Here is a 26,729-nt window from a genome sequence, read left to right on the forward strand (position 1 = left end):
TGAAGAACAAGGAACACACCAGGCAGGTCCGAGATACTGTTGTGAAGAAGTTTAAAGCCGGATTTGGATACAAAAGGATTTCCCAAGCTTTAAACATCCCAAGGAGCACTGTGCAAGCGATAATATTGAAATGGAAGGAGTATCAGACCACTGCAAATCTACCAAGACCTGGCCGTCCCTCTAAACTTTCAGCTCATACAAGGAGAAGACTGATCAGAGATGCAGCCAAGAGGCCCATGATCACTCTGGATGAACTGCAGAGATCTACAGCTGAGGTGGGAGACTCTGTCCATAGGACAACAATCAGTCGTATATTGCACAAATCTGGCCTTTATGGAAAAGTGGCAAGAAGAAAGCCATTTCTTAAAGATATCCATAAAAAGTGTTGTTTAAAGTTTGCCACAAGCCACATGGGAGACACCAAACATGTGGAAGAAGGTGCTCTGGTCAGATGAAACCAAAATTGAACTTTTTGGCAACAATGCAAAACGTTATGTTTGGCATAAAAGCAACACAGCTCATCACCCTGAACACACCAACCCCACTGTCAAACATGGTGGTGGCAGCATCATGATTTGGGCCTGCTTTTCTTCAGCAGGGACAGGGAAGGCAGGGACAGGGAAGATGGTTAAAATTGATGGGAAGATGGATGGAGCCAAATACAGGACCATTCTGGAAGAAAACCTGATGGAGTCTGCAAAAGACCTGAGACTGGGACGGAGATTTGTCTTCCAACAAGACAATGATCCAAAACATAAAGCAAAATCTACAATGGAATGGTTAAAAAATAAACATATCCAGGTGTTAGAATGGCCAAGTCAAAGTCCAGACCTGAATCCAATCGAGAATCTGTGGAAAGAACTGAAAACTGCTGTTCACAAATATTCTCCATCCAACCTCACTGAGCTCGAGCTGTTTTGCAAGGAGGAATGGGAAAAACTGATAGAGACATACCCCAAGCGACTTACAGCTGTAATCGCAGCAAAAGGTGGTGCTACAAAGTATTAACTTAAGGGGGCTGAATAATTTTGCACGCCCAATTTTTCAGTTTTTGATTTGTTAAAAATGTTTGAAATATCCAATAAATGTCGTTCCACTTCATGATTGTGTCCTACTTGTTGTTGATTCTTCACAAAAAAATACAGTTTTATATCTTTATGTTTGAAGCCTGAAATGTGGCAAAAGGTCGCGGAATACTTTCGCAAGGCACTGTATATATGTGCATGCAGTGAGTGTACAAAATATTAAGAACACCTTCCTAATATTGAGTTGCACCCCCTTTTGCCCTCAGAACAGCCTACATTCGTTGGGGCATGGTCTCTACAAGGCGTCGAAAGCATTCCACAGGGATGCTGGCCCATGTTGACTCAAATGCTTCCCACAGTTGTGTCAAGTTGGCTGGATGTCCTTTGGGTGGTGGACCGTTATTGATACACACGGGAAACTGCTGAGCGTGAAAAGCCCAGCAGCGTTACTGTTAACACAAACCGCCACTTAAATATTTTCTTGCCCGTTCACTCTCTGAATGGCACACAGACACAATCCATGTCTGTTGTTTCAATGCTTAAAAATCCTTCTTTAACCCGTCTCCTCCCCTTCATTTACACTGATTTGAAGTGGATCTAACAAGTGTCATCAATAGGGGATCATAGCTTTCACCTGGTCAGTCTAGGTCACGGAAAGAGCATGTGTTCCTAATGTTTTGTACACTCTGTGTATAGAAATTCCGTAGATATCTTTTTAACAATGTAGCAAACTGTTAGTACCTACAAGTTGATGTCAGTTTAACTGTTTTGGGAAAGTCTGCAAAATATGCAAATCTTTTTAATTGATACATTTTACAATGCCTTTGTTTGACTCTGTAAACGCTGTCTAATTCCATTGAGTTTTGCCTCAACTTAGAATCTGCTGTCAAAGTCGATAGCACTATGAGATCCATTTATGTTAAGAGTGCCCTTATTTAAATGTATTCGTCAATAAGTCTCGTTTTTGTCCGGAGTTAAACCGAATGTCTTGTTATAGTCTGTCCGTATATATTGTCTAGTACACGATCTTGTCTTCCATTCAAAATGGCTGCTTGTGTGTTTGTGCCTCTTCTTCCTATTTAAAAAACTCACACCAAGGGCTTCTGTAGAGCTATGTTGAAACATGGTCCTAAAGAGATCAACAGGATCGCATTGAAATCTGGGAGAATGAGAAATAAAACATATTAATGCCGCTAAAGAGATGTGTGGTCATATTATTTTAATGTACAGTACAATGCTTTTTCACAGTTTGACAAGGATGCATTAGGATCTTCCCAGCAACATTTGTTACCATGCCATAATTTGAACAAGCATTATGCACAAATGAAGACTAGTATCCAAGTTTGAGTTCAGAATTCCTGAGCAGTGTATTTTCTGTAGGAGAGTATTAGCAGTATAGTCGATCCATTCAGCAGAGTCAGTAGATGAGTATTCCTCTCTGTCACTCAGTCTTCTTCTCTGGCATAATGGTCCTCAGCTCTGCACTGCGGGCCTTGTCAATCACCTCCAGCTCGCGGATTTTCTGGAAGGCGAGGAGACACAAACAACCGTTTAAAAATGTGTGAGAGAGCGAGTGTACCTGTGTGTTATTTCACGTTGTGTTCACCAGTGAACCTGTATCATCGGAACCGTACAATGTAAATACTGTTGTTTTTGGGTGTAGATGATTTTCCTTAAAGACATTCCTGTGACATTAGGTATATCAGACAACTTACCTGTGAGATCTCTGTGTTGATGTTGCGATACTGCTTCCCTTTCCCCAGGGCTGTCATCTCCTCCAGAAACTCTTTCCTCTCCTCAATCTCATCCAAAACTAGGAAAGAAACACAATCCTTAGAAAACTTGCGAAGACCGTACATCAAACCAAGGAGAAACTCCTTAATCAAACACTGTGTTGGGACGGGGTACATCAAACCAAGGAGAAACTCCTTAATCAAACACTGTGTTGGGACGGGGTACATCAAACCAAGGAGAAACTCCTTAATCAAACACTGTGTTGGGACGGGGTACATCAAACCAAGGAGAAACTCCTTAAACACTGTGTTGGGACGGGGTACATCAAACCAAGGAGAAACTCCTTAATCAAACACTGTGTTGGGACGGGGTACATCAAACCAAGGAGAAACTCCTTAATCAAACACTGTGTTGGGACGGGGTTCCAGTAGGTTGGGGCGAATTAGTTTAGTAGAGTCATATGGAACTGAATTGAAATGAGGGGAAAGTTATGTATGTGAGGAGGAGAGATATGTAGGAGAGCCAGAGATGTGGACGACATGTTTCCCCGTGGCCAGAAAGCAGTAACTCTCTCTGCAGTAAACCTCACCCTCCTGGAAGCGGTCCCTCTCCTCCTCTGGGCCCTGGTCCAGGGAAATGTTCCTGGGACGACTGGGTCTGGGTTCCTCCTGCCCCGTAGCCTCCTCTTCTCCTTCTCTAAATCTCCTTACAGGAGAAGTGAGGGAGAGAATGAACGCACATACATCTCTTATCCAGATCTCTCATAGAAGGAAAGGGGGATACCTAGTCAGTTGTACAACTGAATGCGAGAGAACTACTGTAAAAGAGGGCTCATACACACAGGCCTAAATTACATATTTTTATATACAAGAACAGTGGTACATTTGTTCCCAGGTGTCCCTGACCAACTATCAGTGAACTAGTTCTGATATCAGGAGAACAGGGCCTCGATCTTTAGAATTCCAAGCATCTCGGATAGTTGAAACGGTAGTAGAGCTAAAGCGGAACACGTACATGTGGCACTGGGGCGGAACCTATCTCTGGTGTAGTTGTCCCCAGAACTACAAATGTCAGCGGTGCGCCCCAGGGGCTTGGCTGGAGTGCGGTTTGTGCTATTTTTTACGACTTTGGGTTTGGGCAGTGAGGGTGGAGCCGATGATGTGGGGTTGCAGGTCAATGGCAAAGCTGATCCTGTGAAAATGCAGACAACAAAAACATAACATCTTACCTTTGTTTGGCAAAATTATTCATTAAACTTAAATTAATGATAGGACTCAAAATAGAGCAACAGGTGTGGAGGAAGTTCATGCAGTAAGTCAACATTACTTTCCAAGAGAAGATGGATAACAAACATGTGACACTTTACGTTTGTCATTGAGCTGTCTTTGCTGGAAGTTGGTGAGTCTCGACTCTTGCATCATTACTGTGAAACCAGAGCACAGGTACGTTATTGTATGTGTGTGGATCTAACGCTCACACACAAAGAGAGAGAACAAACCCCCCACATTTCAGAATGTCCTGAATCTTCTTGCTGTACTGGGTCCTTCTAGGACAGTTCAACAGACCTCCACCAGCTTGATCACGAGAAGACGCCTCCATCTGCAACGAATGACGGAGAAGTTATCTAAAGCCAGCTGGCTACCGTTAGCTGCTGCTGAGCAAAGACCATGGCAGATAGCAAAACATTGCATGCTAGGAAGCTAAGATACCCAAACTGCAAACATGTAATATATTTATCAAGACATAACTAAACAGTGTTGTATTTCTTACCATGGATTTCTAGATATTTTTTTCAACTTGACGCTGCACCATTGGATAATGGTAAACCATAGGTCTTAAAGCCACGTGATGAGACATTTGGCCCTGCAGTACAGCATTGACCCACTAGATGGAGGCAAAACCACAGATAATTGTACAAAGCATATAGAGCTATGGATAAAGGAGGTGTTCATTTTTGTGCAATAATGTGTTTGTGAGTATAACTTATATTTTAAACGTTTAAGAATGAACCTTTTTTTATTATGTTTTCTATTTGTGTTTGACTCAAGTATCAACTGTGTAGAGCATGGCACATTATTTATCAATCCAAAGATTTTGGGTATCAAATTGTGCGGTGTGAGACTAACTAGCTAAAACATCACATTTTTTACCCCGTCATCTAGGTTGCTGACTGCTGTTGAATGCTTGAATCCATTACATTTCGTAGCTGAACTGTGAAGTGCGAGGAAAACGTAGCGAGGGAGGGAGACGGGGCACGAGGGAGTAAGTTAAGGCAGGGCATTTATGAAAGGCCATGTGTAAAGTAGGGTACTGACTGTGGTAGCTATTGGCCTTCTCACTGGTCCTCTCCCCTTCTAGCTCCCTCCCTCCCGCCCTCTCATATTCAATGGTTCTCTTTGTCTCTCTGAGTAACATTCAGCCTCAGCCGATTAAACGCAGCGAATTAGCAGTCAATTTTAGCTTGCCACACACACAAACAGAAATTAAACTGCTTTGGGGAAGGGTTTGTGTTGTGGGACAGAGATCTTGTTGTTGTAGCACTGACTACATGGCAGTGATTTGATTTATTAGTGATGTTTACAGTGCATTTGGAAAGTATTCAGACCCCTTGATTTTTTTCCAAAAATAAATACTTTACAACCTTATTCTAAAATGGATTAAATCACCCCCCCCCCTCATCAATCTACACACAATACTCCATAATGACAAAGCAAGAACATTTTTTTTGCAAATGTATTAAAAAATAAATGAAATGACATTTACATAAGTATTCAGAGCCTTTACTCAGTACTTTGTTGAAGCACCTTTGGCAGCGATTACAGCCTTGAGTCTTCTTGGGTATGACGCTACAAGCTTGGCACACCTGTATTTGGGGAATTGTTTCCATTCTTCTCTGCAGATCCTCTCAAACTCTGTCAGGTTGGATGGGGAGCGTCGCTGCACAGCTATTTTCAGGTCTTTCCAGAGATGTTCGATCGGGTTCAAGTCCTGTATCTGGCTGGGCCACTCAAGGAAATTCAGAGACTTGTCACAAAGCCACTCCTGCATCATCTTGACTGTGTGCTTAGTGTTGTTGTCCTGTTGGAAGGTGAACCTTTGCCCCAGTCTGAGGTCCTGAGCACTCTGGGGCAGGTTTTCATCAAGAATCTCTCTGTACTTTGATCTGTTCATCTGTCCCTCGATTCTGACTAGACTCCCATTTCCTGCTGCTGAAAAACATCCCCACAGCATGATGCTGCCACCGCCATGATTCACCGTAGGGATGGTGCCAGGTTTCCTCCAGACTTGAAGCTTGTCATTGAGGCCAAAGAGTTCAATCTTGGTCTCATCAGACCAGAGAATCGTGTTTCTCATGGTCTGAGAGTCTTTTCAGGCGCCTTTTGGTAAACTCCAAGCCAGCTGTCATGTGCCTTTTACTGAGGAGTGGCTTCCGTCTGGCCACTCTACCATAAAGACCTGATTGGTGGAGTGCTGCAGAGATGATTGTCATCCTGGAAGGTTTTCCCATCTCCACAGAGGAACTCTGGAGCTGTTAGAGTGACCATTGGGCTCTTGGTCACCCCTCTGACCAAGGTCCTCGATTGCTCAGTTTGACCGAGTGGCAATACGTGGTTCCATACTTCTTCCATTTAAGAATTATGGAGGTCACTGTGTTCCTGGGGACCTTCAATGCTGCAAAAATGTGTAGGTACCCCTCCCCAGATCGATATCTTGACACAATACTTTCTCAGAGCTCTACAGACAATTCCTTCAACGTCATGGCTTGGTTTTAGCTCTGACATGCGCTGTCAACTGTTGGACCTAATATTGTTTGCCTTTCCAAATCATGTCCAATCAATTAAATTTACTGCAGGTGGACTTCAAGCTGTAGAAACATTTCAGGGATGATCAATGGAAACAGGATTCACCTGAGTTCAATTCTGAGTCTAATAGCAAAGGGTCTGAATACTTATTTAAATAAGGATTTTTTTTTAAATACATTTGCTAAGATTTCTAAAAACCTGTTTTCGCTTTGTCATTATGGTTTATTGTGAGTAGATTGATGAGGAAAACAATTTCTTTAATCCGTTTTAGAATAAGGCTGTATCATAAAAAAAAGTGGAAAAGGAGAAGGGATCTGAATACTTTCCAAATGCTCTGTATGTGTTGTGTTGTTACTTGTTATTCTTTTACCTGATGCTTTTGTAGGACTATATATATATATATATATTCTCAAAATATGCAATGAATTTCAATAGATTTCAGTTTTGTATAAATAAATTGCTTTAATAGAATGACAACGTAATGACAACATCAATAATATTTGTACATTGTTGTTTCTTGTAGAAGAAAGCAGATACATCAAATGTGTAGCTTACAAAGTTTTAGAAACTATCCAGAAATGTACAAAATGGAGAGAGAAAAAAGCTAAACATGAAATTATTTTTTATAAAAACTACAAAGCAGAGAGGGTCAGTATAAAATGACTCCCGTCTAAATCACCTATGGAAGAAGAGGCATGTGGTGATCATTCACATTGCAGAGGGAGCCGAGAGGGAGATTAAACAGGATACAGAAAAGGGAGATGCAGAGGGAAAACCTATGGACATAAACTATAGCATGTGGCATTTGTTCTAAACAGCTCACTAATTCTCACTAAGAGTAAATCTTTAGTTTAAAGCTGGAGAATTCTTCACAAAAGGATTTTGTCGACTTTGTACTTGCTGAGTCATGTAGATTGTTTTGCTTTGATCATTTGGTAGACAAATGGAATTAGAAGCAACCAGAGCGTACAAATGCAATCCAAATCAATAAAAAGAAAAGTCCAGTGACTTCAACAATATTTTTATTATTTATGAGTAGTATAAGCGAAATGTGTGCCATATATTCTCATCGAGGATATTAGAGCATGTAGAGTGTTATTGGCACATGTACATTGAGTTGAGGTAATGTGCTGCTTTCCAGAACTCTATGCTAAAGTGTTTCCAGGAATTCTCTTTCCCTCCTTTTTTGTGTCCTCTTTCCTCGTCAACTCTGGTTTCGCACAACGCAACACATAAGGAGTCAAGCTGCATCCCAGAAGGTGATACCGAGTCAGTTGCACTACTGAACGCATTCAACCGTGTCTTCCACATCTAAACCAAACCCTTTGTATCAGAGATGTGCAGTGGGGGCTGCCTTAAACGACTTCCATGGCGCCTGGGGAATAGATGTTGCAGGTGAACTGCCTTGCTCAAGGGCAGAATAGAAGATTTTTCCACCGCGCCGGCTCAGGGTTTCGAACCGGCAAGCTTTCAGTTACTGGCCTAATGCACTTAACGGTTAGGCTACCTGACGCCCGTAGACCAACGCATAACGTTTTTGCCCAAGTAAACTGACCTTTCTTTCAAAAGCAGTGGTGGAGATATGTCAGTGTAATATCGGACCAGAATGTAAAGTCATAAAAAATAACCAACAAATACATCACTTAAGTCATAAAAAAAATACTAAAATGAAGTCACACAAACATTTCCTTTAGTTTGGTTAATAGAATCGGATTATTTCAATCTAAAACAACCCAGTTCTGATAAACATCATGGTGTATTTGTCTTAGGCTGATAGCCTGTCGAAACCTGCTGAAAGCCAGTCCTTGCTGGCAATGTTACACAACCCTGGTTATATAGGTAGCTAGGGTTGGAAAAATTCCATTAACTTTCCCCAAATTCCCCAGTTTTCCAGAAATCCCAGTAAGAGGATTCCTGGATATGCTGCTTATTCCCTCCTAATTCCAGGAACTTCCAAATAGGATTTCTGGAAAACCTGGGAATTTTGGGGAAGTTAGCAGCATTTTGAAACCCTGTGTGTATCCTTCTTACCACTACGGTATTAGTTCTGTGTGCTCTGGGCTCATCATCACAATAAGCCCTCTTACTATACACTATGACACTCTGGCAGCTGGCATCCTGACCTTACACACTAAAACATGGCACACATTGGTTAAAGGTTTATTCTGATTGGCTATTGACCATTGGCTGTGATAGAAAATATACTGTACAGTAAAAGATTATAAGGACTCCATGAATAGAGACACTGTCAAGTCCCAATGAATCCCAATACCACATCAGTAAGATATCCATCCTTTGTTAACCCGCCACACACACACACACACACATTCAGTAGCCACCTTACACCCTTCCAATCTTTGTCTTTCTTTATCCCTTTCTCAGGGTCGCGAGAAGGTGGTGTAGAGACACACACACACACACACACACACACACACACACACACACACACACACACACACACACACACACACACACACACACACACACACACACACACACACACACACACACACACACACATCCGATCCCATGCATCTCAGTCTCTCATGGCCGTGACAGGGTGGTATAGACAGGCTGCTCCCAATGTGTAGGACTGTGAGACTGGGCCACGCTGGAGGGGTCAGTGATGGTAGTGTAGAGGGGCCTCTGGCTGGGCCCCATGTAGGAGAAGGCTGAGTACAGCCCCGGGGCCTGGCTGGAGTGGGCGTAGTACGGCCCCGGAGCCTGGTGCTCCCCGTACTCAAACTGGGCCCTGGAGGGCAGCGAGGGGAAGGCTGATCCGTAGTGGGGGAGGCTGAGGGGGGTGTAGGTGACGTGGGTTCCTGACGAAGAGGAGGAAGACTCTGCGTAGTGGCTCCCGGCCCCGGACTCACTCTTGATCTGGGCCTTGGTGGCGTCTGAGGCAGAGGGGGAGGGCTGTTGATGCTGATGCTGCTTGGAGAGCCAGGCGGCTGAGTGGCCGCTGGCAGCAGCGAGGGCGTAGGCGTAGGATGTAGCGGAGGAGCTTGATGTGGCGGCGCCTCCCTGGCCAACCCCCGGGTGCCCGTTGGGCGGCAGGTACTGGTCAAACTCGTTGACGTCGAAGGGCTCGATGTTGGCCATCACGTCGTGGCTGATCTCGCCGATGTCCATGGTGCAGAAGTCGATGTGGGGTTTCCCGCCCGCTGATGAATGGCCCCCGGAGGCCCCCTCTGCTCCTACCCCCAGGCCTCCTCCACGGGAGGACCCTGAGCCACCTCCGCCCTCCCTCTTCCCCTCCGTCATCTTTCCAGACTGGAGCTCTGTCTTTGGGGTGGTGGGGGGTGTTGGCGGGCTGTGACCCTGACCTGGAAGGAAAAGGGAACATACCGATCAGCAAAGCAATAGAAGTGAAACACTTGGAATGGAGACCAGTAGTTCAGTTTTCTTCTGGTTCTCTCAGGTTACAGAAGGCCGTGTGGTTCCAGGTGGCCTATTGTTTGCCCTAGCTTGTTGAAGTAGGACTTACTCATAGTATTGGGTAAATTCATTAACCAATAAAGCTGAACTCACCTGCAGGGTGGTGGTGATGATGGTGGTGGAGGTCGGCCAGGGGGGACCCAGCCCCTGTACTGTGCACATCCAGGTGGAGGGCCTTGTAATGGGACTGGGCGTGGCTGCCCTCCCCCTCTGCTCCCTCCCCTCCCTCACCATTGGTCCCCAGCTTGCCGTTCTTGCGTCTGCGGGGCTGGTACTTGTACTCTGGGTAGTCCTTCTTATGTTGTTTCCGCAGTCGCTCCGCCTCCTCAATGAAAGGCCTCTTGTCACTCTCATTCAGGAGCCTGTGGGACAAAACATGGTCATGGCAGGGCGGCAGGTAGCCTAGTGGTTAGAAAGAGGGCTGGTCCAGTAACTGAGAAGTCACTTGTTTGAATCCCAAATGCTGACTAGGGGAATAATCTGTCAATGTGCCCTTTACCAAGGCATTTAAAGGCATCTAGTTGCTCTGGATAAGTGTTTTTGCTAGTTAACTTTAATGGTTATATAATATAGTGCCTTTAATTTCATGCATGAGTCATGCTCCAATTGCACACAAACGCCAACAAGGCCTACAGGTAGCCTGTAAATTATACATTTCCCACGTAGGCCTATTAATTTCAATGCCTGCCAATGCCCACCTCCACAGTTTGCCGAGTGTCTTGCTGAGCTCAGCGTTGTGCAGGTGAGGGTACTGGTCCGCCAGTTTACGGCGCGCGGCCTGCGCCCACACCATGAAGGCGTTCATCGGTCTCTTCACGTGCGGCTTGCTCTTGTTCCCGTTGTTTACGCGCACGGGCATGGGCACGAGCGTCCAGTCGTATCCGTCCAGCACCTGGCTGACCGCCTCGCGGATGCCGATGGGGAACCGGTCCATATCCACCTCTGACTTTGGTACTAGTCCACCGTCTTCTCCGCCGCCATCTGCGCCAGAAAGCCCCGTCAGTTGCTGCGACGGACCGATGAGCGGGGAGTCCCGGCCGCCGGTGGCCCCGGAGTGTGCCGGTGACAGAGAGTGACCATCATCTGAGCCCCCGGGACTCAACTCTGCCTCGGATAGACTGTGCTCCTCTCCAGACATTTTAATGTATAGGCTATAATCGATTGGAAACAAAAAAATATCCTTGCAGGAAAATTTGGTAAGTTGTTCAGAGAATGCAAAACTTGAAGCTACAGCTGAGAGATGTGCTCCGGACTCGCTCCTTTACATGGAATTATTCCTATATGCCACGCGTAAACCCATAGCCTACTCGTGCGTAATCGAATGTACCCAAATCCTGTCCTTTGCACTTCCCATTCACTTCCACCGATGTCGCCTGAAATGAATAATATAGAATAGAACAACATTAGGCAATTAACACATTTTACATTGGTCAATGAGGTCAGACCCCATTTGATAACTTTTTTCACATGTTTTTTTATAGACCTAAGCAGAGACTGTACCCAGTGGGAACAGACGTCAATTCAACGTCTATTCCCAGTGGATATGGCCCATTACAATGGTAGGCCTAGAAATGACCGTTAGCTCTGAGACGAACAGAAAGACATTCATACAATGTTTTCTTGTTGACAGTTGTGTTAGGCCACAAAATGTAACGAATGATAGGCTAATATATGTCCACTGGAACCAATTTATAGGCTACATAATAAGAGGACCAACTTCTTCTTCACCGGTTCTTGTCATTTTATATCTGTCCATATGCCATTACAGCTGAATCATAGGAGGGTTTGCTTCACCCAAGATGCACTATTTTCCAAAGAAACAAGGTTCATGAAGAAAACTGAACATTAAAAACTAACATCATAAATGTTTCAGTACTTATCTTTAAATAATTCTGGGAATTTGTATTTGACTGTTTTAATCCTATTTTAAGGCTAAAGCTGGAAAAGCCCGTAAAATTCCGCCCAACATCATCTTGGGAATTAAAAAAACCTCTTAGCTAATAAGATTTGGATATTTCTGAAATTCCACCCAAAAGCGTAAACACATCTATTTTATGTTCATATGGAAAATAAAGTTACAATACTTACCAATGCAGAGTTTAGGAGGTCGCCCGTTCAATACGGGAGTTCGTGCGTTCCCCTGTCCACCAGTGTGACGCTCGCCCTGTCCCCTGCCCCCTCGTTTGGTTTGCCCTTCGATGAATGGCCGCTCTGTATCGCGCACCGGAGCTTAAAGAGCGCTGTTGTGAGAAGGAACGAGAGAAAAAAAAGTGATTGAAAGTGGAAAACATTCTGAGAGGCAGCATTCCAACACTGAGTCGACGCCACCCTCTTGCGCACACGCCGGACGCCTATTGGTCATTTAATATTCTCCGGATTTCTTACTGGACGACGGGGTTACTGTTATTGCCTGTCCGTCTGTCACCACTAATATTTCCAATGAAAGGAGGTGAGATTTTACATCGGAGTGGCTTAAGTGACTTTACACTGGCTCTATTTAGGAACCAAATAAGGTCCGCTTTGTTTGATGTGTTGACATGTTATATTGAATAAATAAACAATCATGATAATACATTTGTGGTCAAAGTACACTAAATTTCATGAAAAATCTCCAAGGGATTAAAATACATAACGTCGTTATATTCATTATAACGTCATTATACAGTTGGTGAGGCTCTATGTGATGCAGTGAATATGTTACTTATATCTAGGTCATCGTTAACTCCAGGAAATTAATAATGAACGAATTAGGTCTATGGCCTAAAAATAATTTAAAGTACCACTTAATACGTTTTTGGGGGTATCTGTACTGTAATATTTCTATTTTTTTTTACAACTTTTACTTTTACTACATTCCTTCCCTGACACTCAAAAGTACTCGTAAAAATGTCGAATGCTTAACAGGACAGGAACATAGTCCAATTCACACACTTATCAAGAGAACATCCCTGGTCATCCCATACTGCCTCTGATCTGGAGGACTCACTAAACAGAGAACATCCCTGGTCATCCCATACTGCCTCCGATCTGGAGGACTCACTAAACAGAGAACATCCCTGGTCATCCCATACTGCCTCTGATCTGGAGGACCCACTAAACAGAGAACATCCCTGGTCATCCCATACTGCCTCTGATCTGGAGGACCCACTAAACAGAGAACATCCCTGGTCATCCCATACTGCCTCCGATCTGGAGGACCCACTAAACAGAGAACATCCCTGGTCATCCCATACTGCCTCTGATCTGGAGGACCCACTAAACAGAGAACATCCCTGGTCATCCCATACTGCCTCCGATCTGGAGGACCCACTAAACAGAGAACATCCCTGGTCATCCCATACTGCCTCCGATCTGGAGGACCCACTAAACAGAGAACATCCCTGGTCATCCCTACTGCCTCTGATCTGGAGGACCCACTAAACAGAGAACATCCCTGGTCATCCCATACTGCCTCTGATCTGGAGGACCCACTAAACAGAGAACATCCCTGGTCATCCCATACTGCCTCCGATCTGGAGGACCCACTAAACAGAGAACATCCCTGGTCATCCCATACTGCCTCCGATCTGGAGGACTCACTAAACACAAATGATTAGTTTGTAAATGAACTGTTTGCGTGTTCCCCTGGCTATCCAGAAATGTTTTTTTTTTAAATGGTGATGTCTGGTTAACTTAATATAAGGAATGTGAAATGATTTATACCTTTACTTTGACTTTTGATACTTGGGTATATTTTATCGATGACATTTACTTCTGATACTTACATTTACATTTACATTTAAGTAATTTAGCAGACGCTCTTAAGTATATTTAAAACCAAATACTTTTAGACTTTTACTCAAGTATTATTTTACTGGTGACTTTCACTTGTGAGTAATTTTATATTAAAGATATCATTACTTTTACTCAAGTATGATAATTGGGTACATTTCCAGTACTGCCTGTGGCTGATATAGTACTGAAATATGACAAAAGGTGATATAGGGTAGAGTGAGTTGCTGGAGGAGTTGAATTAGATCCAAAAGCATCATCCCTATATTGTTGACCAGCAATAAGGGCCTTATGGGCCCAATCCTGAGGTCAATGTACGTGACCTTTCACCCCTATACGCTATGAAATACGTAACTTTTCTCACTTCCAATATTGCTCTTCCAAATTTCTCTTGGACATCCCTTAAAAAGATGACATATGCATCTAAAATACATGTCAAGATCCAGAGTGTTCTGTGTGTAAGATTGTGCTGTTGAGGTCAAATCATTCATTATATTGACTGCATTCAATGTATTGTTACTGTAACTGGCTGTATTCTATGTAACTTGTAAGTAACTTACCTGTAGTCATTAATATATCAGATATTTACAGTATATAAGTACATTGTCACACGTTAAGATATATTAAGGGACTGCATATTATGGGCCACCACACACACACACACACACACACACACACACACACACACACACACACACACACACACACACACACACACACACACACACACACACACACACACACACACACACACACACACACACACACACACACACACACACACACTGATTGCAACAATAACCGCCAGTGTTTCCCTTTTCCTTCTCATGTTGAATCCGTGTCTCAGTTTTCTCTCTCTCTCCCTTTCTCCCTCTCGTCTCTCTCTTCTTTAGCCTCTTTGTTGTCATCTCAGGTGAATTGTGACCATGTGATCAGATGCCCTGCAAGCACCCTTCCATTAGCCTCCTAAATGAAGAAAAATGAGAGGAACAAAAAGCAGTTTTGTGCATCTTGAAAAAATGATAAGAGAAAAGAAAGAGATGTGTGTCTCTGGGCCCTGTGTTACTACACAGACACAGTATCTCACACATAACACAACATCCAAGGACTGCACTAGCTGGACTAGCTTTCTCCATCTGTTTGATTCTCATGTCCACCGAGACCATGGGTCTGGGCCTTTGGGTGCTGGTCTTGGTGGGTTCGTCCGAGAGGGGTTGGTTGGGGGTGCAGGATTCAGGATGGGGGCTACATGCACCCCTCTGACTACACTGGGATACTGAGGCCCTGTCCTGGCTTTGATGTGAGTGACTACTTCTGTTTGTGTATGAGTGAGGGGAGTTTAAAGAAAATCTCTCTCACTCATATGCTGACAAAAGGTTTGATTTGATGTGGATTTATATAAGCAAGCAAAGGAATCTGACAGACTAAGAGAAAGTTGGAATTAATTGTGATAAGTATTTTGTGATTCAGAGTGACTGTGCTGTAGGCTATGCTATATTATGCATTAGGTGAAATACAAATCACTGTGCATTTATGCAGGGCGTGGCATTCTTTTTTTATGTGAATGCGAGATGTTTACTTTGAGTATTCCCAATGTATTGTAACTAGAAGGTAAGAATATGTTTGAATTTATTTAAAACGAAACTGTTTTTTTAGTGAGACTCCAAATTAAAAGTAAATAGTTAATTAGCAGTGATTCAAGTTGTCATTATTTTGTTAATTCACACGAAATCCTCATTTTTTTTCGTTGCCAAAATTAGCGTTAGATATTCTATAAATTCTCAATATACCATTAACTAACGAAATAAGCACCTGCTTTACAATTTTCTCAATTTAACAAAACTGCAATTGTACTATATACGTTCATAACACTGAGATCATGCTCCAATGCGATGCGAGAAGAGCTACTTCAGTCAATTATTTGCGAGAAATGTTATAGGTCTACTAGAAATGGTTTAATTCTGCTTAGAATTCCGGTTAAATAACGCAATAAAACTCTGTGCTACTCATACGCCTATCATAAGGTCAGTTCAATCAGAATGTTCATAATATGTTATTCATTGTTGTAGCATTAATCGTGGAGAAATGCATTCATATACTATATATATATATATATATATATATATAAATTGTATAAATTGCTCTAAAAACAATTGTCTTGATAGTGTGGGAAAAACGCACAAACGGTAGATCTAATGAATGAACAGCTAGTCGCATACGAGTTGTAAACAACTTTAAAAGGAGGCCTGCCAAAAAAGTGAACTTGATGTATTGGTCTAATAACGTTCGTTTGATTTCCATCTCGCTTTCGTTTTTTTTTTTCTCAAGAATTACATACTTGCAATCTATTATTTTTTCGGCCTAATCAGTCGATTATTATAAACTATTTACGTCTAAAAGATCATCCGGGTTTGAATGTATAAGTTAACATTCGTTTGATTAAATATTATCTTTGAAATATATTAGTTCAATAGCTAGTAATTATGAAGAAAAAGTGGGGCGTTTAGAAAATGAAAGTTGAGTGCAACTTTATTGCCTAAATATAATTAATCTCTGTCTGTTTATAGTCAACTATGAGACATATTCTATAGGCTACTACTAAGACTACTACTAAGACTACAAAATAGTCTTAGTAGTAAAAAAGACTACAAAATACTGATGTCAATCTATTTATTTTAAAGAAAGTCAATTTGAATTGTTTGTAAATGCATTTTACTCAATCTTTTTAGTTTGTTCCACTTTACACAATATATGGGACTGGGTGTGCTTATCAATACAATGAATTATGTACATTTTTGGTACAAAGGTAATATTTTTCATATAACATAGAGAGATACTGTCCATATCTTTCTCCTATCCAGGTCCCATCTCTCCCATCCAGGGCTATGGGCCCCAGGGGCTGACATAGCTCTGTGGAAAATAGAACTCACATGTCCATCTATTAACCACAGTGAGACATACCTGCCATGTGACCGGCTGCACTAATGTGTCTGCTCCTGTCGCTGTCACAAGAGTCTGCATGGTGCTGTGGCAGGAGAGAAAGAGAGGGGATGGGGAACTCATGACTAGCAGGCTCAAGGGGTTAGGCTTCACTATGTCTGACTCCCCAGGTGCATGTGGGGTGATATGGGACAGCAGCAGCCATTTTGTGTTCATGTTTGTGACTCTGTCCCCACAACATGTAACCTCTTACTCTCAAATGAACCAATAAGCCTTGCAGCGACATACTATGAATGTCATTGCGATGTCATGTTCTAAAATGATAGCGGTGGCAGAAAAATATTTGAAAAAGTGAATCCAGTTTTGCATCCTGGAAAACAGCATGCTGATGGTGAAATCCTAGAGGAGAAGAAGGAACGAGAGAGAGATGGCTGCCCTTTTGTGTTGGCCTCAGTCCATAGAATAGTTTCACTGGGAAATTCCTGAAATCTGACGAGAGAGAGAGAAAGAGAGAGAGAGAGAGAGAGAGAGAGAGAGAGAGAGAGAGAGAGAGAGAGAGAGAGAGAGAGAGAGAGAGAAAGAGAGAAAGAGAGAGAGAGAGAGAGAGAAAGAGTGAGAAAGAGAGAAAGAGAGAGAGAGAAAGAGTGAGAAAGAGAGAGAGAGAGAAAGAGAGAGAGAGTGAGAGAGAGAGAGAGACAGAGAGAGAGAGTGAGAGAGAGAGAGGGAGAGAGAGAGACAGAGAGAGAAACAGAGAGAGAAACAGAGAGAGAGACAGAGAGAGAGAGAGAGAGAGAGACAGAGAGACAGAGAGACAGAGAGAGAGAGAACAATGGAACATGGACAGCGGTCAACATATTCATGCAGCGGGTCACATTCTGCGTTCTACTGTCGTGTGTATAATTGAGGGAAAGACAGTCATTCCCATGTCAATGGACACGTAGGGCTGATGTGAATGGCGCTGTTTGTTCCGAATGATGACGCACTCAATAGAAGCCCCGAAATAATTTGACAAGGAGGAACTGCATATATTAGCACGGTTGTATTTGACAACCTATTGCTTCCTGAATGATGGAAATATTCTCTACTTACAGTCAAAGTGAGCTTATACTTGTTTGGGTTTTTCCCCCTATTAATTGTGACATGTTTTGTTGACACTTCAATTTCACAGTTAGCAACAAGTGAAAATACGTAGTTCAAAATCATTTCATCACAAACCTATTGGCCAGAACATCTGTAAACAGGTTTGACTCAATCAGGGTTCAGGACAATTCAGGAATGAAACTATTCTCATGGACAAATTCCACATCCAAAGCAACTAACAGGAATTAAAACCTAATCAACCCTCACCAACTCTGACCCAAATCTCTACATCTTTTTAACAACTTGCTCTAATTGATTAATATCGCTTCTAAAAGGAGAATTTCTTAACACCATAAACAACTAGGCCATGTGAGTGACAAAATTGTGTATCATTCATGCTGGGAAATGGAGAATGTGGATGGAAGGCCCCAGCCCACGTCTCCATGGTTCAGGTGTAGCCTTTACCCTCCATGGCTCACATATTTACTCCTAGTTACATTATGACACTCAGCCTGCCCTGGATACCATCTTAGTAATTATAGTTTTTACCCCCAAACCATAAGACTCCTGAACAGGTAACCAAAGGGTTACCTGGACTATTTGCATTGTGTGCCCCACCCCCAACCCCTCTTTTACGCTGCTGCTACTCTTTGTTTATCACTAGTGTATGTAGCCTCACTACTGTTATAGCCTCACTACTGTTATAGCCTCACTACTGTTATAGCCTCACTACTGTATGTAGCCTCACTAGTGTATGTAGCCTCACTACTGTTATAGCCTCACTACTGTTATAGCCTCGCTACTGTATGTAGCCTCACTAGTGTATGTAGCCTCACTAGTGTATGTAGCCTCACTACTGTATGTAGCCTCACTAGTGTATGTAGCCTCACTACTGTTATAGCCTCACTACTGTTATAGCCTCGCTACTGTATGTAGCCTCACTAGTGTATGTAGCCTCACTAGTGTATGTAGCCTCACTACTGTATGTAGCCTCACTAGTGTATGTAGCCTCACTACTGTTATAGCCTCACTACTGTTATAGCCTCGCTACTGTATGTAGCCTCACTAGTGTATGTAGCCTCACTAGTGTATGTAGCCTCACTACTGTATGTAGCCTCACTAGTGTATGTAGCCTCACTACTGTTATAGCCTCACTACTGTTATAGCCTCGCTACTGTATGTAGCCTCACTAGTGTATGTAGCCTCACTAGTGTATGTAGCCTCACTACTGTATGTAGCCTCACTAGTGTATGTAGCCTCACTACTGTTATAGCCTCACTACTGTTATAGCCTCGCTACTGTATGTAGCCTCACTAGTGTATGTAGCCTCACTAGTGTATGTAGCCTCACTACTGTATGTAGCCTCACTAGTGTATGTAGCCTCACTACTGTTATAGCCTCACTACTGTTATAGCCTCACTAGTGTATGTAGCCTCACTAGTGTATGTAGCCTCACTACTGTATGTAGCCTCACTAGTGTATGTAGCCTCACTACTGTTATAGCCTCACTACTGTTATAGCCTCGCTAGTGTATGTAGCCTCGCTACTGTATGTAGCCTCACTAGTGTATGTAGCCTCACTACTGTTATAGCCTCACTACTGTTATAGCCTCGCTAGTGTATGTAGCCTCGCTACTGTATGTAGCCTCACTAGTGTATGTAGCCTCACTACTGTTATAGCCAAACTACTGTTATAGCCTCACTACTGTATGTAGCCTCACTACTGTTATAGCCTCACTACTGTTATAGCCTCACTACTGTATGTAGCCTCACTAGTGTATGTAGCCTCACTACTGTTATAGACTCACTACTGTTATAGACTCACTACTGTTATAGCCTGACTACTGTATAGAGCCTCGCTACTGTTATTTTTGGCTGTCTTTTTACTGTTGTTTTTATTTCTTTACTTACCTATTGTTCACCTAATACCTTTTTTGCACTGTTGGTTAGAGCCTGTAAGTAAGTATTTCACTGTAAGGTGAAATGCACCTGTTGTACACCTGTTGTATTCGGCGCACGTGACAAATACACTTTGATTTGATATATCCTGCGACTAACATTCAGATGTATTTTATACCACGGATATATTTTATTAGTAGATCATGTTCAGATATACAATATGCTCTGATTAATTGAAACAGTGTTCTTATTGATGCCAAATGCATTGTATTCGCAAAGTATTCAGACCCCTTGACTTTTTCCACATTTTGTTATGTTACAGCCTTATTCTCAAATGGATCTAACAATTTTTTCCCTCATCAATCTACACACAATATCCAATATTGTCAAAGCGAAAACAGGTTTTTAGAAATTATGGCACATTTATTAAATACAAAAACAGAAATACCTTATTTACATAAGTATTCAGACCCTGTGCTATGAGACTCAAAATTGAGCTCAGGTGCATCCTGTTTCCATTGATCATCCTTTAGAGGTTTATACAACCTGATTGAAGTCCACATGTGGTAAATTCAATTGATTGGACACGATTTGGAAAGGCACACACCTGTCTATATAAGGTCCCACAGTTCACAGTGCATGTCAGCACAAAAACCAAGCCATGAGGTCAAAGGAATTGTCCGTAGAGCTCCGTGACAGGATTGTGTCGAGACACAGATCTGACAACCATCTCTGTAGCACTCCACCAATCAGGACTTTATGGTAGAGTGGCCAGACGGAAGACGTTCTTCAGTAAAAAGGCACATGACAATGACCGTGAACACACAGCCAAGACAATGCAGGAGTGGCTTTGGGACAAGTCTCTGAATGTCCTTGAGTGGCCCAGCCAGAGCCCAGACTTGAACCCGATCAAACATCTCTAGATAGACCTGAAAATAGCTGTGCAGCGACGCTCCCCATTTAACCTGACAGAGCTTGAGAGGATCTGCAGAGAAGAATGGGAGAAACTCCCCAAATACAGGTGTGCCAAGCTTGTAGCATCATACCCAACAAGACTCGAGGCTGTAATCGCTGCCAAAGGTGCTTCAACAAAGTACTGAGTAAAGGCTCTGAATACTTATGTAAAAGTAATATTTAACTGAAATTTAGGTTTTCAAAAATGTGCAAAAATTTCTCAAAACCTGGTTTTGGTTTGTCATTATGGAGTATTTTGTGTAGATTGATGAGGGGGATAACTCTTTAATCAATTTGAGAATAAGGCTGTAATGTAACAAAATGTGTAAAAAGTCAAGGGGTCTGAATACTTTCCGAATGCACTGTATATGCCATTTAGCAGACACTTTTTGTAAAGAGACTAGTAGTAGTAGTAGTAGTAGTAGTAGTAGTAGTAGTAGTAGTAGTAGTAGTAGTAGTAGTACATACATTTTCATATGAGGGGCCTGAGTGGGAATCTAACCTACAACATATGAGTGGGAATCTAACCTACAATCCTGACACTGCAAGTGCCATGCTCTACCAACTCAGCCACCCAGGACCACTGTCAGACCATACTGATGCCATGGCTCCCTGTGATTCATAGTTTAGTGATTTAGTGATATAGTGGTTTAATGTGCACGGCCTCATGCAGATTCCAGAAGGATGAATAAAAAATTATGCTGCTTGCTGACCTTTGTCTCTCCTCACCCATTTTTTGCAATGAATCAGTGCAGCTGCGTAACACTTAAATGGGTCCCCCTCTCTTCCCGTGAGTGTCTGTGACTAAAACCATGAATCCTCTCTTTGTGTTCCATCTGCAGAATTGCCCATTTCTTGCCCTCTCTCTTTTTATTTGGGAAGGGGGTTGAGGTTGGCTTCGGTTGCGATAGTGGTGAGGGTGGAAGTTTGGGGGAGGGGGGACTTGTTGGACCACATTCCTGTGCAGCTGTGGAGGCTGGTGGAGGCTGGGGCGGGGGGGTTTAGAGAGAGCAGGATCATCATTGCATTTGCAAGGCATCATGAATGGGCTATTGTTCGCCCCTGGGTCCGTATCTACACTGGCCCGAGTTACCTCAATTGTGATGGAGGGATGGAGAGAGAGAGAGAGAGATGGAGAGATGGAACTCGAAAACAAGATATCAAGAAAATGAGAGAACGAAAGAACGAGAGAAAGAAGAGAAAGAGAGATGGGGAGAATGAGACCACTAGAGAGAGAGATGGAATTATGGGACTGAGTCATTAGCAGGAGGTTGAAAATTATGTTATTAAAATAATGTGAAGGTGGACAATGGTGTCTGTGACTGGCTGGCAGTGGCCCCTCAGTCATAGTGTCAGCACCGGGCTAGTCATGGCATTTTTTCACACAGACGTGTAGGATGTTGACTATTTATTTAGCTTAGCCATTCATCAAATCAAATTTATTTATATAGCCCTTTGTACATCAGCTGATATCTCAAAGTGCTGTACAGAAACCCAGCCGAAAACCCCAAACAGCAAGCAATGCAGGTGTAGAAGCACGGTGGCTTGGAAAAACTCCCTAGAAAGGCCAAAACCCAGGAAGAAACCTAGAGAGGAACCAGGCTATGAGGGGTGGTCAGTCCTCTTCTGGCTGTGACGGGCGGAGATTATAACAGAACATGGCCAACTTTTCAGGGAAGTTAGGAACCAATACACACAGGCAGTTAGGAAAGCAACGGCTAGCTTTTTCAAACAGAAATTTGCATCCTGCAGCACAAACTCCAAAAAGCTCTGGGACCCTGTAAAGTCCATGGAGAATAAGAGCACCTCCTTCCAGCTGCCCACTGCACTGAGGCTAGGAAACCCTTTCACAACTGATAAATCTCCGATAATCGAGAATTTCAATAAGCATTTTATTTTACAGCTGGCCATGCTTTCCAACTGACTAACCCTACCCCGGTCAAAAGCTCTACACCCCCCACAGCAACTTGCCCAAGCCTCCCCATTTCTCCTTCACCCAAATCCAGATAGCTGATGTTCTGAAAGAGCGGCAAAATCTGGACCCCTACAAATCAGCCAAGCGAGACAATCTGGACTCTCTCTCTTTCTAAAATTGTCCGCCTCAATTGTTGCAACCCCTATTACTAGCTTGTTCAACCTCTCTTTCGTATCGTCTGAGATCCCCAAAGATTGGAAAGCTGCCGCGGTCATCACCCTCTTCAAAGGGGGAGACACTCTAGACCCAAACTGTTACAAACCTATATCTATCCTACCCTGCTTTTCTAAAGTCTTCGAAAGGCAAGTTAACAAACAGATCACTGAACATTTTGAATGGCACCGTACCTTCTCCGCTATGCAATCTGGTTTCCGAGCTGGTCATGGGTGCACCTCAGCCACGCTCAAGGTCCTAAATGATATCATAACCGCCATTGATAAAAGACAATACTGTGCAGCCATCTTCATCGACCTGGCCAAGGCTTTCGACTCTGTCAATCCCCGCATTCTTATCGGCAGACTCAACAGCCTTGGTTTCTCAAATGACTGTCTCGCCTGGTTCACCAACTACTTCTCAGATAAAGTTCAGTGTATCAAATCAGAGGGCCTGCTGTCCAGACCTATGGCAGTCTTTATGGGGCTGCCACAGGGTTCAATTCTCAGGCTGACTCTTTTCTCTGTATACATCAATGATGTTGCTCTTGCTGCTGGTGATTCTCTGATTCACCTCTACACAGATGACACCATTCTGTATACTTCTGGCCCTTCTTTGGACACTGTGTTAACAAACCTCCAGACGAGCTTCAATGCCGTACAAAACACCTTCTGTGGTCTCCATCTGCTCTTAAATGCAAGTAAAACTAAATTAATGCTCTTCAACCGATAGCTGCCCGCACCTGCCCGCCCGTCTTGCATCACTACTCTAGACGGCTCTGACTCTGACGTGGACAACTACAAATACCTAGATGTCTGGTTAGACTGTAAACTCTCCTTCCAGACTCACATTAAGCATCTCTAATCCAAAATGAAATCGAGAATTGGCTTCCTATTTCGCAACAAAGCATCCTTCACTCATGCTGCCAAACATACCCTCGTAAGTTTGACTATCCTACCTATCCTTGACTTCGGCGATGTCATTTACAAAATAGCCTCTACTCAGCAAATTGGATGCAGTCTATCACAGTGCCCTCCATTTTGTCACCAAAGCCCCATATACTACCCACCACTGCGACCTGTATGCTCTCGTTGGCTGGCCCTCGCTTCATATTTGTCACCAAACCCACTGGCTCCAGGTCATCTATAAGTCTTTGCTAGGTAAAGCCCCGCCTTATCTCAGCTCACTGGTCACCATAGCAGCACCCACCCGTAGCACGCGCTCAAGCAGGTATATTTCACTGGTCACCCCCAAAGCCAACTCCTCCTTTGACCGCCGTTCCTTCCAGTTCTCTGCTGCCAGTGACTGGAACAAATTGCAAAAATCACTGAAGCTGGAGTCTAATATCTCCCTCACTCACTTTATGCATCAGCTATCAGAGCAGCTCACAGATCACTGCACCTGTACATCTGTAAATAGCCCATCCAACTACCTCATCCCCATATTGTTATTTTTGTTGTTGTTGCTCCTTTGCACCCCAGTACCTCTACTTGCACATTCATCTTCTGGACATGTATCACTCCGGTGTTTAATTGCTAAATTGGAATTATTTCGCCACTATGGCCTATTTATTGCCTTACCTCCCTAATCTTACTACATTTGCACACACTGATTTTTGTATTGTGATATTGACTGTAGGTTTGTTTGTTCCATGTGTAACTCTGTGTTGTTTGTGTCGCACTGCTTTGATTTATCTTGGCCAGGTCGCAGTTGTAAATGAGAACTTCTTCTCAACTGGCCTACCTGGTTAAATAAAGGTGAAATAAAAATTTTTAAACATTAATTGGAGTAAAACAAGCTTATATTTTGGGTTCTGTAGGACGACAGTTGAACTAAGCTCCTGAGGCATTTCTAAGTTAAATTCTCCACAAATCAATGGGTAAGAGTACATATCCTTAATTTATGTCCAAAAATGGACGAACAACTGCAGATTGCCTCTTTTGTCATAATGTCACCATAGATAAAGAAACCAATGTTTTTCTATCTGTCCCTAATCAAATACACAATGAATAGATAAGTAAAATATTTACGAAAAATGTGAAGATTTTTCTCAAATAGAAAAATGAATATTAAGTAAACTTCACTATATGTACAAAAGTATGTGGACACCACTTCAAATTAGTGGATTCGGCTATTGCTGACAGGTGTATAAAATCGAGCACACAGCCATGCAATCTCAATAGACTCCAAAGAACATTTGGCCGTAGAATGGCCTTACTGTAGAGTTCAGTGATGATGCCACCTTTCCAACAAGTCAGTTCGTCATATTTCTGACCTGCTAGAGCTGACCTAGTCAACTGTATGTGCTGTTATTGTGATGTGGAAATGTCTAGGAGCAACAACGGCTCAGCCGTGAGGTGGTAGGTCACACAAGCTCACAGAACGGGGCCACTGAGAGGTGAAGCGTGTAGCGCGTAAAAATCGTCTGTCCTCTGTTGCAACACTCACTACCAAGTTCCAATCTGCCTCTGGAAGCAATATCAGCTCAATAACTATTCGTCGGGAGCTTCATGAAATATGTTTCCATGGCCTAGCAGCCACACACAAGCCTAAGAGCACCATGTGCAATGCCAAACATCGGCTAGAGTGGTGTAAATTTTGCCGCCATTGGTATCTTGACTAGTGGAAACGCTTTCTCTGGAGTGAGGAATCACGCTTCACCATCTGGCAGTCCGACGGACGAATCATGGTTTTGGCGGATGCTACGAGAACGCTACCTGCCCCAATACGTGGTGTCAACTGTAAAGTTTGGTGGATGTGGAATAATGGTCCATTGGCTGAATGGAAGCAAGACCCCGCAGCAATGTTCCAACATCTAGTGTAAATCCTTCCCAGAAGAGTGGATTCTGTTACAGCAGCAAACGGGGGACCAACCCCATATTAATGCCCATGATTTTGGAATGAGATGTTCGACAAGCAGGTGTCCACATACTTTTGGTCATGTAGTGTATAATAAGGGTACCCCAGGTTACTATCCCAGCCTCCCATAATAATAACCTCTGACGTCTCCCTCAATCAGCAGTGATCCAATTAACCAATTAGGGCTTATATAATTGGTGGTATGAGAGGTTGCAGACAGCACCACTTTCAGCCCCATGCCTCCCCTACCTTCTCCCCTCTCATTCAGACAGTGCTGAGTTTGGGTGTCATGTGGTTTTGGGTGGAGGGGGGCATCATTAGACCAATAACCACCTGTATGGTTGCCCAGGACTGCTGTGTTATTGAGCAAAGGAGTTCAACGCATACGTAGTTATGTTGTTTATATAGATCATGGTAAGTAGACTTGCTTGTGAGAGCCAGAACGGCTCATAGGAGCAGGAGCTGATCTTCTGTTTCTGTAGCGTGAGGTAGCTTGATGTGCCAGTACCCCCCCTGGACAGGACGCTGGTCTATCGCAGGGCCTTACCCCCAATCCATCTCCTTAATGCTGAGTGGCAAGCAGAGACGTATCGGGTCCCATTTTTTACAGCCTTTGGTATGACTCGGCCGGTAATCGAACTCCCAACCTTGCAATCTCAGGGCAGACGTTCTAACCACAAGGTGTTGGTGCAGATACACTTTTTCTGTAACATTTAATTCAACCAGGAAGTCCTATTGAGTTCAGAAGACCTCCTTCCCAAGAGAGACCTGGCTGTGTAGCTATGGGTACAGAGGGAAAGAGCTTCATCCAGCAGACTACTCACTTGCAAAACATAGTTTACTTCTCTGGAAAATGTCTTTCTGATGCTGATCAGAAGGGTAAAAGGAAGATGCATGGGAAAATCTATGGGAAATTGGCCTGAGGGACGAGAGAGGAGAGAAGAGACGAGTCACTTTCCAATCATGAGTTTTTCTCAGAACATTTAATTAAGCTGAGCGAACAGCAGAGGGCCTGAGGGCCTGAGGCAGCCACTGAGATGCCCGAATGAAAGACTCTGTTGTTGGCGGAGAGGAGGAAGACATGAAAGAGGGAAGAAAG

At 43.3% G+C, this 26,729-nt stretch overlaps 2 protein-coding genes and 1 long non-coding RNA gene across 3 annotated transcripts; all 3 read right to left on the bottom strand.

Annotated features, from left to right (window-relative positions):
- Positions 1–2,237: 2,237 nt before the first annotated feature.
- Positions 2,238–4,052, bottom strand: LOC124003630 (UPF0193 protein EVG1-like). The gene is made up of 4 exons (XM_046312050.1): positions 3,774–4,052; positions 3,349–3,464; positions 2,741–2,838; positions 2,238–2,547 (listed from the first exon to the last, which is right to left on the bottom strand). Coding segments are annotated over exons 1-4 (297 nt in total). The 5' UTR covers positions 3,776–4,052; the 3' UTR covers positions 2,238–2,466.
- Positions 4,053–4,135: 83 nt separating this feature from the next.
- LOC124003631 lies at positions 4,136–5,060 on the bottom strand. Its single transcript, XR_006833257.1, has 3 exons — positions 4,530–5,060; positions 4,265–4,358; positions 4,136–4,182 (listed from the first exon to the last, which is right to left on the bottom strand). It is a non-coding gene; the product is annotated as an uncharacterized LOC124003631 (long non-coding RNA).
- A 3,921-nt stretch (positions 5,061–8,981) lies between these two features.
- LOC124003687 (transcription factor SOX-10-like) lies at positions 8,982–12,263 on the bottom strand. Its single transcript, XM_046312202.1, has 4 exons — positions 12,089–12,263; positions 10,699–11,373; positions 10,094–10,362; positions 8,982–9,888 (listed from the first exon to the last, which is right to left on the bottom strand). The coding sequence occupies exons 2-4, from the start codon at positions 11,136–11,138 to the stop codon at positions 9,107–9,109; spliced, it is 1,491 nt and encodes a 496-aa protein (XP_046168158.1). The 5' UTR covers positions 11,139–11,373; positions 12,089–12,263; the 3' UTR covers positions 8,982–9,106.
- Between the last annotated feature and the right edge of the window lie 14,466 nt (positions 12,264–26,729).

The sequence above is a fragment of the Oncorhynchus gorbuscha genome, linkage group LG18 (genome assembly GCF_021184085.1).
Source record: "Oncorhynchus gorbuscha isolate QuinsamMale2020 ecotype Even-year linkage group LG18, OgorEven_v1.0, whole genome shotgun sequence".
In the NCBI taxonomy this organism is placed as follows: domain Eukaryota; kingdom Metazoa; phylum Chordata; class Actinopteri; order Salmoniformes; family Salmonidae; genus Oncorhynchus; species Oncorhynchus gorbuscha.